Genomic DNA, 13,158 nt, shown 5'->3' on the forward strand with positions numbered 1-13,158 from the left:
TGATGTAGCAATTATTAGCAGGAGAAGAGTTCCATTAGAGAGAATAATATATGATCTGAAGGTGGTCACACAACCTAGAGGCCTTGCTATCAATAAATGGAGACTAAGTACAAGAAGGGAAGGAAAATTGGATAAATTGTCAGCTGCAAACCTCAATTTTGACATGTGCGGACAATTGATTGTTTGGAATTTAATATTAACAGTATGAATTCCATGTGAACTGAAATGAAACTGTGCATCTTAAGTTATTATGGATGTTCCATGTGTTTAAAAAATCGCTGGCTTTCGGGTTATTAGACAGATAGCTGAAATTACAGATATACATGGTCATGATCTGACCAGTGGAAGCATACAGATGTCAAACATGTACAAACATGGCAGCAGCTCAGGATATTTGAACACAGGATTCTGCACAAGCTCTATGGGGTAGTGAAGGGAGACGAAAATTTAATAGTCATGGGTGACGAATTTGAGAGTAGGAAAAGGGAGAGAAGGAAACATAGTAGGTGAATATGGATTGGGCCTAAGAAATGAAACAGACAGCCACCTGGTAGAGTTTTGCACAGAGCATAACTTAATCATAGCTAACACTTGGTTCAAGAATCATAAAAGAAGGTTGTATACATGGAAGAAGCATGGAGATACTAGAAGGTATGAGATAGATTATATAATGGTAAGACAGAGATTTAGGAACCAGGTTTTAAATTGTAAGACATTCCCAGGGGCAGATGTGGACTCTGGCCACAATCTATTGGTTATGAACTGTAGATTAAAACTGAAGAAACTGCAAAAAGTTAGGAATTTAAGGAGATGGGACCTGGATAAACTGACTAAACCAGAGGTTGTACAGAGTTTCAGGGAGAGCGTAAGGGAACAATTGACAGGAATGGGGGAAAGAAGTTCAGTAGAAGAAGAATGGGTTGCTCTGAGGGATGAAGTAGTGAAGGCGGCAGAGGATGAAGTAGGTGAAAAGACAAGGGCTAGTAGAAATCCTTAGGTAACAGAAGAAATATTGAACTTAATTGATGAAAGGAGAAAATATAAAAATGCAGTAAATGAAGAAGGCAAAAAGGAATACAAATGTCTCAAAAATGAGATCGACAAGAAGTGCAAAATGGCTAAGCAGGGATGGCTAGAGGACAAATGTAAGGATGTAGAGGCTTATCTCACTAGGGGTAAGATAGATATTGGCTACAGAAAAATTAAAGAGACCTTTGGAGAAAAGAGGACCACTTGTATGAATATCAAGAGCTCAGATGGAAACCCAGTTCTAAGCAAAGAAGGGAAAGCACAAAAGTGGAAGAAGTATATAGAGGGTCTATACAAGGGTGATGTACTTGAGGACAATATTATGGAAATGGAAGAGGATGTAGACGAAGATGAAATGGGAGATACGATACTGCGTGAAGAGTTTGACAGAGCACTGAAAGACCTGAGTCGAAACAAGGCCCCGGGAGTAGACAACATTCCATTAGAACTACTGATGGCCTTGGGAGAGCCAGTCCTGACAAAACTCTACCGTCTGGTGAGCAAGATGTATGAGACAGGCGAAATGCCCTCAGACTTGAAGAAGAATATAATAATTCCAATTCCAAAGAAAGCAGGTGTTGACAGATGTGAAAATTACCGAACTATCAGTTTAATAAGTCACAGCTGCAAAATACTAATGTGAATTCTTTACAGACGAATGGAAAAACTAGTAGAAGCCGACCTCGGGGAAGATCAGTTTGGATTCCGTAGAAATATTGGAACACGTAAGGCAATACTGACCTTACGACTTATCTTAGAAGTAAGATTAAGGAAAGGGAAACCTACGTTTCTAGCATTTGTAGACTTAGAGAAAGCTTTTGACAATGTTGACTGGAATACTCTCTTTCAGATTCTAAAGGTGGCAGGGGTAAAATACAGGGAGCGAAAGGCTATTTACAATTTGTACAGAAACCAGATGGCAGTTATAAGAGTTAAGGGACATGAAAGGGAAGCAATGGTTGGGAAGGGACTGAGACAGGGTTGTAGCCACTCCCCAATGTTATTCAATCGGTATATTGAGCAAGCAGTAAAGGAAACAAAAGAAAAATTCGGAGTAGGTATTAAAATCCATGGAGAAGAAATAAAAACTTTGAGGTTCGCCGATGACATTGTAATTCTATCAGAGACAGCAAAGGACTTGGAAGAGCAGCTTAGCGGAATGGACAGTGTCTTGAAAGGAGGATACAAGATGAATATCAACAAAAGCAAAACGAGGATAATGGAATGTAGTCGAATTAAGTTGGGTGATGCTGAGGGAATTAGATGAGGAAATGAGGCACTTAAAATAGTAAAGGAATTTTGCTATTTGGGGAGCAAAATAACTGCTGATGGTCGAAGTAGAGAGGATATAAAATGTAGACTGGCAATGGCAAGGAAAGCGTTTCTGAAGAAGAGAAATTTGTTAACATCGAGTATAGATTTAAGTGTCAGGAAGTCATTTCTGAAAGTATTTGTATGGAGTGTAGCCATGTATGGAAGTGAAACATGGACGATAAATAGTTTGGACAAGAAGCAAATACAAGCTTTCGAAATGTGGTGCTACAGAAGAATGCTGAAGATTAGATGGGTGGATCACATAATTAATGATGAAGTATTGAATAGAATTGGGGAGAAGAGGAGTATGTGGCACAACTTGACAAAAAGAAGAGACCGTTAGTAGGACATGTTCTGAGGCATCAAGAGATCACAAATTTAGCATTGGAGGGCAGCGTGGAGGGTAAAAATCGTAGAGGGAGACCAAGAGATGAATACACTAAGCAGATTCAGAAGGATGTGGGTTGCAGTAAGTACTGGGAGATGAAGAAGCTTGCACAGGATAGAGTAGCATGGAGAGCTGCATCAAACCAGTCTCAGGACTGAAGACCACAACAACAACAACAACAACTACGTTAGATATTGTAAGAATTAGTGAAATTTGGTGGCAGGAAGAACAGGACTTCTGATCAGGTGAATGCAGGTTTATGATTACAAAATCAAATAGAGGTAATGCAGGAGTAGGTTTAATAATGATTAATAAAATAAAAATGTGGGTAAGTTACTATGAACAGCATAGTGAATGGATTGTTCTTGATGTTAATCAATTGGTATATGGAGCAAGCTGTTAAGAAAACCAAATAAAAATTTAGAGTAGGAGTTAGTCCATGGAGAAGAAATAAAAACTTTTAGATTTGCTGATGACATTGTAATTCTGTCAGAGACCACAAAGGACTGATAAGAGCAGTCAAACAGAATTGTCTTGAAAAGAGGATATAAGATGGACATCAACAAAAGCAAAACAAAGATAATTGAATGTAGTCTAATCAAATGAGGAAATGCTGCAGGAATTATATTAGGAAACGATTCACTTAAAGTAGTAGATAGTTTTGTTGTTTGAGCAGCAAAATAACAGATGATGGCCAAAGTAGAGGAGACATGAAATTTAGGCTGACAGTGGCAAGAGAAGCATTTCTGAAGAAGAGAAATTTGTTAATGTATGATATAGCTTTAAGGGCTGGAAAATCTTTTCTGAAAGTATTTGTATGCAGTGTATCCATGCATGGAAGTGAAAGATGGGTGATAAACAATTTTGACAAGAAGAGAATGGGAACTTTTGAAATGTGGTGCTGTAGATGAATGTTGAAGATTGATGGGTAGAACATACAGCTAATGAGGAGAGACTGAATAGCATTAGGTAGAAAGAAGTTTGTAACACAATCTGTCTAGAAGCAGGGATCAGTCAATATGGCACATTCTGAGACATCAAGGGATCACCAATTTAGTATTGGAATGAAGTTTGGGGGGAGGGGGGGGGGCATGGGATCATAGATGAAGACCAAGAGATGAATATAGCAAGCAAGATTCAGAAGGATGTAGGGTGCAGTAGTTATTAGGAGATGAAGAGGCTCGTATAGACTAGAGTAGCGTAGAGAGCTGCATCACTCCAGTCTTTAGACTGAAGACCTCAATAACAACAGTAGTATTCTAATCTTCAGCCAATAAGCCATGAATACAACTTTCCTATTTTCTGTGAAAACCGACTGCAAGAAATAAACCAAAACATCATTGTGTACACAATTTTTGTTTAAAATATGTATAATGAGAAGGAATGTGAATGAGAGGAACAATTTCTGTAATGACCTAAATGCCACACTGTTGTAATTCAAACTGACTGTAGAAAGAAAACAAAACTGCACATATTCACAGCAGAGCAGAGTACAGCACAGCACAGCATTTTCTTTCTTGTAGTCTGTTGGTTTTAATGTAAAACTTGTGCTTCATAGTTTAAAAAAATATGTAGCTTATGTTCATATGAATATTTATTAGGGTATTATGTGAAAATTTGAAGTAATTGATCAATTTCGAGACTTTTGGTAACAGCATTAAACAGGAACTTCTCTTTATATAGTGATACTAGCTTAGTGCCTGCTGCTTTGCTCACTAGACTGTATGACCTACAGCAATTTTTTTTTTTACTGAATTTTTATGTTATAAGTGTGGTCTTTTCTGAATATATTCAGACCAAACAGTGATTCTGGTAGCTTAAGTCCAAAGTTTTTCTTAATCGTGCCTTTTGAGTTCTTGTCGAGATATTTCCAAAACAACTTTCATTCCCTAACAAATATTTACTGATATCTGAGAAGTGAAATTCCAATTTTCTTAAATTTAGCTTTAAATTTTTTTTTATGTGGAAAAAATATTTTCTTAAACATTTTAATCTCCTATTGCACTCCTTTATCTGGCGCTTGTGTTATTGTGGTAGCATTCTCGCTTCCTGCGCACGGGGTCCCAGGTTCAATTCCCGGCTGGGGGCAGGGATTTTCCCTGCCTCGAGATGACAGTGTTGTTGTGTTGTGTTCATCATCATCATCATCATCATCATCATCATTCATCCCCATTACAGTTGGAGGAAGGCAATGGCAAACCAACTCCACTTGGACCGTGCCTAGTCGGCAGTGCGGGTCCTCCACATCATCCCCTATGCTCCTTGGAATGTGGGACATCATCACTATCATCATCATTGCGCTCCTCTAGGGCTTGAATTTCCAGAAGCACTGAAACACAATTTTTAAATTTCTAACTGAGAAATCAAATACGAATTGTCATAGATGTAGCCTTAAAAATCCACCCATTTCACTTTCTTAGGGTTGAATTTCTAAAAACAGAGACATACATACGTTTTATTTCTGACAGAGAAGCCGAATACAAATTTTCATAGATGTAGGTTCGAAAATGCTTGCACAGTAAAATATTTCCATAAAAACTTTTCGTCCTCCGTCTCACTCCCATATGGGTTGAATTCCCAAAAATAGGGAAACACATTTTTTTTCATTTTTAACTGAGAAGCCAAATTAAAATTTTCATAGATTTAGCTTTAAAAGTGCTTCCATAATAAATTATTTTCTTAAAAATCTCATCCCCTATTTCACCCCCTTATGATTGGTATTTCAAAAATATCCTTTCTTAAGACTCCTACCATATAAGATCCACACCATCTCCAAATTTGAAGTTTCTGTACTTAGTGGTTTGGGCTGGGTGATGATGAGTCAGTCAGTTAGGACGTTGCCTTTTATATATAGAGGTAGATAAAAGAACCCTAGAAGTATTGTCTTGTTATATGTATGCCTCTTTAATGTGTCACTATACAAACAGTAATTACCACGTCACAGTTGTTAGTCTCCAATTGGTACTCAAGATATATTTTGCCTAAGTTAAAATTCTGTTTGTTTGCCTTTTTAGCTCAAGATAATTGCTGACAAGAACATCCCCAAATTAAAGGCAGCGCAGTTTGATATTGTGAAGCACATGCGGCAAGACCAAATAACAAATGGTTTAGTTCATGCTATATCAACGGTAAGTAAGTTACTTTTAAGTATTAAGTAAAAATTGTATCTCAAGTGGAAAAAAGAAATATTACATGTTAATTAATATTATGTTTAAAAAATTAGAATTATGTCATCATTCTAACTTGAATTTTGTCTGGGAGTAAATTTGAGGAAAGCTTCAACAGCGGACAAGGTCTGGAGACCCAGTGGCGAAGAAGGTGAAAGAACCAACTTCAGCAGCGTCTGTACTCCATGTTAAGACTGGCTACAACAGCCATCTGTTCTCCATGTCAGGAGCGGCCCCCTTTCCTCCTGCTAGCAGTAGTTCTAAAATGCTTGGTGACAGGTTATGTGATGAGCCAGCCATAAAAGTTCTGTCACATATTTATGGAAATGTTGTCTTCTGGATCTGGTACAAAGGCTATGGCGTCCCCCATAGGTGACACGCGTTGTCTTGGCCCGTTCAGCGTGAGAAATATACAAGGGTTACCGTTGCACAGGCGGCGACAGCTAAACAAGCTAGCCCTCACATCCCGTCTTGCAACACTCAACGTCAGCATCATGACCGAATGGGACAATGAGCTATCTAAAGCCCTTGAAATCCGACACATAGACATCTGTACAGATCAAGAAAGATGGACATTGGATGTGGTTACAAGCTGATGTATAAGGGCAGAAACGTAACAGCTAGTGGTGTTGCCATTATAGTATCATCCACTAGCACTTCGACAGCATGATGTGCCAGAGCAGTTTATAAACTAGGTGCAGTTACTTTATGCACAGCCAAGAAGTTATGTCCATACAACCTCAGGAGTATCTAAGGACTTCCCCATCACAGTTGGCGTCCCCCAAGGTTCTGCACTGTCACCACTTCTGTTCATTCTCGTAATGGACACCATAACAGCTGACCCGCATCGGCCATTACCACGGACCCTACTTTATGCTGATGACATGATGCTAGCAGCAGAAAACAAGCTTGATCTGCAGAGTCAAACTCAAAAATGGAGTGAGTGGTTTGCGCCTTAATTTGAAGAAAACCAAGTACATGACATCTAACATGAAATGGGAACCATCATGATTAATGGTGAAGACCTGACTCGTGTGAGTAAGTTTAAGTACCTTACAACCAGAGTCACTTGCCACTGCAGGAAGGAAGATAATTTAAAATAAAAAATCTATCACACTGTCATCCAACCAGTCACCTTGTATGGTTGTGAGTGCTGGCCACTACAGAACACCACCTAAGTGTAATGGAAACGAAGATGCGAAGGTGGACAACGGGCCTCACTAAATTAGATTACCTTTCCAATGATAGCATTAGGGAACAGTTTGATGTTGCACCAATCCAAGACAAGATGCGTGAGAGTCGTCTTTGATGATTTGGGCGTGTTTCATGGGCCGGTGATGACTCTATTGCAAAGGTGGGTTACACACTCAAAGTCGTCAGTAGAAGACCCAAAGGACGACCTAAGCAACATTGAACTGATACAATTCATAAAGACCTTAAATGCCTGAACATCCACCCAGATACAGCCTGTCAATGGACCCATGTAGCGGACCCCACAGGCACACGGGACAAACACTGAAGGAAAAGAAGAGTACATTTGAGGAAAATGTATTGTACATTCATTTATGACACACAATGCTGTGCTAAATATTCAGTTGTGGTATTAGCAAAGAATACCATTTTAATACACAGTTATATTCTTGGCTCCAACCTTTGAGAATATTTCTGTGTGCCTATCAGTTTAATTTCTTGAAAGAGATTTCTCAATAGTGCTGTGAGATCTGTGTTTTGGAAATTCATTGCTAAGCAGTTGTTGCTCCCTTATTTAGGTGTATGTAACACCTATTAGGCCATATATTTTCAAATTGTCGGTGAAGAAATTGTAAAGTTGTCGGGAATCTCCCGTATTCTTTGGTGTGGAGGAGGAACTAATCTCTGTGCCAATTTATCCATGTAGCTTGTAGTTGATACAGAAAATACTGTTTGTTTATTATTACTATTAATTTTAAAACAAATATAACATATATTTTCATATAATCTTCAGATCATTATGCAGTTACATGAAAGTTTGATAAGAAAAATACTGAAACAAGATAATTTGAGAGAGTGAAAATTGCCATTTGTCCACTATCACAGCTCACAAAATATTTTGCACTATCCTCACACTATTCTCATGATTTGTATAGGTTGTGTTTTATTGATCAGAAACGTCTTTCTCAGTTGCATTTTCACCACATGAAATCACTATAAACAATCACCAGTGTAATGAAGGTAAAAGTAAAACTGCATTCTAAGTGCAATATAGTAAAGTGTGCTGTGTCTTCAATCACAAATGTTAAAATGTAGCTTTTTAAACTAATCAGTGTGTGAGCGTGCATTGAAGGATCTTTTCAAACTTAGACCATGCCCACATTGTCACTTTACAGCAAGAAGGGTTGTCAGCATAGGTTGTCAAGAACATCACCATGATGCTATTTGAATATTCATCCACTATTGTGAGACACAAAATATTGAAGATATGCTTCATAGCCATCACCCATAGACAACACCACCAGCTGATGATCAGTACCAACAAATTGTAGCTTGCATGTATCCTGAGGATTATGCTACGGTACTGCTTGTTGCTGTTTTGAAGCTCTTCACCAGTAAGTTCAGGATTTGCCTGGTGATAATCATATAAGAGCGTGAAATTGGCCACATATCAATGTACATCTCAAGCTCACAGTCCCATACGTTCGACAGAGAGTTGGATGATTGTCAAGAGCAGTTTGAGGTCTTCCACTAAATTATTGTCCAGCTGTACAGTCATACTTCCAGTAATGGTTTTGTCTTTGAAGGTGATGGCCACATCATACTCACTTAGTGAGCATCTTACTCCCGAATGAACCAAATGTAATGGTCTGTGATGTCTGCTGACATGAACCCAGTTGAAAGATTTCTTTGGGCCAGTTGTAACTGTCTGCACGTCGTCGCATGAACCCTTCTCACATATTGGATGACCTCTGGAGGTCAGCTGTTTATAAGTGGGACAGTCTTGAGCAACAATGCCTCAAGCACCTTGTGGGCAGGTGCCAACGAGAATGGAAGCATGTTACAATGCACAGGGTGCTGAATGTTACCGAGGAGCTGGTGTTGAGTTTACAGATGTACAAAGATGTACAATTTCAATATTTTTATTGTTGTTTTCTTTTTATTTCACAATAAAGTTATTTTCTATAGTTTCATAAGGCTTGTTATTTCATCCACTTCCCCTTTTGATTGTAAGCCAACATGTTTGAAATATGCATGTGGTACAAAACTATTATTGAGCAGTTTATAATGAGCAGTGTAATTCATGTAACTTTATATGTAATTGAACATCCAAATATGTCAATGATAACTGCTGCTACTTGGGTATCAGTTTACAGTAAAATAATAATTCTGTGTTATTCTGACATATCACATCTTCAAAGTATTGAATCTAAAAATATTAATGTTGTTAAATCATTTTCTTTGATAGTGGTTTATTATATTTTTTATAGGGTAACTGGACTATCAAGAGGTTTAAAATGGACCGCCAGGGAGTGACTCAGGTTCTTTCAAGACTCTCCTACATTTCAGCATTAGGAATGATGACACGAGTCAACTCCCAGTTTGAAAAGACGAGGAAAGTTTCAGGTCCTCGCTCCCTGCAACCTTCTCAGTGGGGAATGTTATGTCCATCTGATACACCTGAAGGAGAGGTAAATTCTTAATTTAATTTGCTACAGAAATTTTCATTCACTTTATATGTCATGTGAATGGACAGCTCTTTATATAGGATGTGTAAATAAAGCTTCAAGACTGGTCTCAGAACACAAAATTTATGCAATACTTTCATATATTGGAGTAAAATTCTTCAAAATAGGTGCCTTGAGAATCCATATATCGCTTCCAACGAGATTTCCACTGCTGGTAAGCTCCCTTGAACTCCTTAACCGGAATGCTGTTCAAAACCCTCATTGAAGCCTTTTGGACCTCTGTGACACTGTCAAACCGCTACCCTTTCAGGTCTCTCTTCATCTGGGGGAACAAAAAGAAATCACTCAGGGTGAGGTTGAGGCTATATGGTGGCTACAGCAGCATTGTCATGTTGAAGAGCGTCAAAACTTCAGTGACGGCAAAGCAGGTGTGAACGGTCACATTGTCATGGTGGAGCACCCAGTTGTCTTTCTTCTCCGAGCAGACTCGATCCCTCAAACGGCGGACCACTCCAGTATAATACTGACCATTGACAGGGTTGACCATTGACAGGGTCTGGCAGGTACGAACTCTTTGTGGATCATTCCTTTTGCGTCCAAGAAAGCAATGAGCATGCTTTTCACACGTGACTTGGTCATCGGGCTTTGGTGATGTGGAGGTGTGCCACTCCAAGCTTTGCCTCTTCAAATCTGGATCACATTTGAAGACCCAGGTATCACCACCTATGACCACTTTGTCCAAAAAATCAGGTTCGGTTTGTAAATGTTCAAGCATTTTCTGTGAAACATCCAGTCGCTGCTCCTTCTGTTCGTCTGAGAACACTTCAGCGACAAGTTTCACGCACAATTTTCTCATCACTAGATCTTCTGTAACTAGCTGAAATACAGTTTGGTGATTCAAACCCACATCATCTGCAATCATTCTGATGCTGAGACATCAGTCACTGTTTAAAAATTGTCACACTTTGGCCAGATTTTCGTCTATTCTGCTTGTTGAAGGTCTTCCAGAGCATTCATCCTCAAAGTCTTCATGGCCATCATTGAACCTCTTGTGCCACATGAGAACCATGGCACGTGACATGGCATATTCTGTATAGGCTTCTTGAACCATTCAAATGTTTGTGTACCAGTCTAGTTCAGTTATACACAAAATTTGATCGAACTCCGCTGCTCCAAGAGGCACTGCATTTTGGACGCTCTGATTTCTCGATGACGTTTCAAAACAGACTGCACTTGTGATGTTTTCATCCCAGCATTTCACTGGCGAATGCCGATGCTTGGCTCGCTTAGCCAACACCCCTCCCACCACCACCACCACCACCACCTGGCGCAGGTGGTGAGACCAGTCTGCATGTGCACTGCTACTCAGGAAAAACTCAGTCTTGAAACTTTATTTACACACTCTGTACGAAAGAGGACCAAACACAGTAGTAGAAAAGTGCATGGAAAGAGGTATTAACAGTGTGGGAAATGAAGAACCCCAAAGAAAAGTTAGGGCAATTAAATTGAACAAAGGAATGTGTTTCAAGAGAGACTGAGAAGTTGCTTTGGATGCACTATACACATAATGCAGAGGTTTGATTTTGATGAAAGCAGACAAGAAGGAAGTCTACAGTAGCAAAATGGAATTATTTAGAAGTGTGTTATGAAAGGAAAGAGCTGGAATAAGTGAAGAGAGACAGCTGTAGTACAGTAAATTGAAAAGAAAAATGAGCACTTGAGATTAATATGACAAATATGTATTAAAAAATTGGAAAATAAAATCTGTTAATTGATGCATAACTGAAAATTGAAGGGAAAAGAGCTTGAGGAAGACAGAGAAAGATATAGCTCAGTAAGGTGACAAAAAGTCCTTTATTGACTTTTGTTAAATCAAATGTCAGGTGTACCATTGTAATGTGGAAGCAACTGTAGCATAAAGTACGAGAATGTGATAAAAAGAAATGAAATGATTGGCTGATAGTCAAAATTAGGTGGTAAAAAGAAGTAAGAATAATTAGAATGAGTCAAACCTTATTACCGAGCGAGGTGGCGCAGTGGTTAGACACTGCATTCGCATTCGGGAGGACGACAGTTCAATCCCGCGTCCGGCCATCCTGATTTAGGTTTTCCGTGATTTCCCTAAATCACTCCAGGCAAATGCTGGGATGGTTCCTCTGAAAGGGCATGGCCGACTTCCTTCCCCATCCTTCCCTAATCCGATGAGACCGATGACCACGCTGCCTGGTCTCCTTCCCCAAACAACCAACCAACCAAACCTTATTGATTTTATTGAGAGTGTTTGTAAGAATTAAAATGAAAGAGAATTAATAGTGAGTAATTTATAAGAAGATTGAATATACAGAATACACACAAAACACTAGAAAATTTCTGAAGAGACTGTCACAAGAGGCAATGAAACTATCCGACGGGGGAACTGAAAATAGGAAGTAGCAATGTATGTTTTTAAGTGCAAACAGGAGGAAATTAGTTACGGAATAGATGTACTGATGATATACACACATTCATGACAGACAATTCGTATTTTTGGAAAGGATAGTAACTATTAGTTTGTATCCTGTAACATGAGAGTAAGATTCGGTTAGATTATATAGGGTCTTCAAATGCAGTCTAAGAAGCTTGTATGTTGCAGGGTAGCATATGCTGAGAAATAATTGTTAAAAACAAACTCTTACGTTGTGCTGTTTCCACACACAAATTCAAGTGCCTCTCCAGATAGAATTAGCGTCAGTTGTTCTCGTAGTGTAGTTGACAGCGCACAAGACTGGTCAGTCTTTGGCTTGGGTTCAATCCTTACTATCATCCTATGTCCAATTTCAGTAGCACTCTCTTGTTCGGGTTTAGGAAGCCAAATGAAGAACACCTTTGGTGCTACTGTCTATGGCGGGCTGTTTGAATTTGCACACACAATGGCCTGATTGGCTAACTTCAATGCCAGTTAATTGAGAAATGGCACAACTTACCGAATTTCTTTCTTAACCATTATTTCTGAGCACTATCTATCCTGAAACACTGTTACAAACTTTTCAGACAGTTTTTCATCATGTTGTATGTAGTTTTTGTTCCATAGATCCATGGTGAGGAGATCTTCAAAGATGTAGAACATGTCATACAACAAGAATACATAATACATGTTTACAAAAATAGAGAAATGCTAATGTTCCTTCCATAAGTTTTAAGCGAAATGGTCCTCATAAATATAATAAAACATACTTTGTTCTAGTACTCATTTTTCTCTTTGATTTATTGTACTTCAACTGTCTCTCTTCAGTTATTCCAGCTCTTTCCTTTCATAACACATTTTTTAATGATTCGATTTTGTTCCTGTAGATTTACTTCTTGCATAAAATGTGTAAATCCACATTACATTGGGATGCATTTGATATTACGAACAATATATTCATCAGTGCATTCTACCTAGAAACTCATAAATGGAACAATAGGAGTTGGACACTAATAGATCCTTTAGGCTACCCTTAAACTGAACTTTATTTGTAGCTAAGCAGTTTATGGCTGCTGGCAAGTTACTGAAAATGTTTGTTCCTGAATAATGGATGCCTTTCTGGACCAATGTAAGTTATTTTAAATCTTTGTGAAAACT

The 13,158-nt window shown here is 38.7% G+C and overlaps 1 protein-coding gene across 2 annotated transcripts in view; it reads left to right on the forward strand.

Moving 5' to 3' along the window:
• The window catches only part of LOC126100625 (DNA-directed RNA polymerase III subunit RPC2), a 178,484-nt gene that overhangs the window by 97,185 nt on the left and 68,141 nt on the right, over positions 1–13,158 (forward strand). For both annotated transcript variants that reach the window (XM_049911251.1, XM_049911252.1), the window contains exons 9-10: positions 5,746–5,859; positions 9,360–9,560. In XM_049911251.1, coding sequence (XP_049767208.1) covers positions 5,746–5,859; positions 9,360–9,560 — 315 coding nt within the window. The remainder of the gene's footprint in view (positions 1–5,745; positions 5,860–9,359; positions 9,561–13,158) is intronic.

Source organism: Schistocerca cancellata, chromosome 9 (genome assembly GCF_023864275.1).
Source record: "Schistocerca cancellata isolate TAMUIC-IGC-003103 chromosome 9, iqSchCanc2.1, whole genome shotgun sequence".
NCBI lineage: Eukaryota > Metazoa > Arthropoda > Insecta > Orthoptera > Acrididae > Schistocerca > Schistocerca cancellata.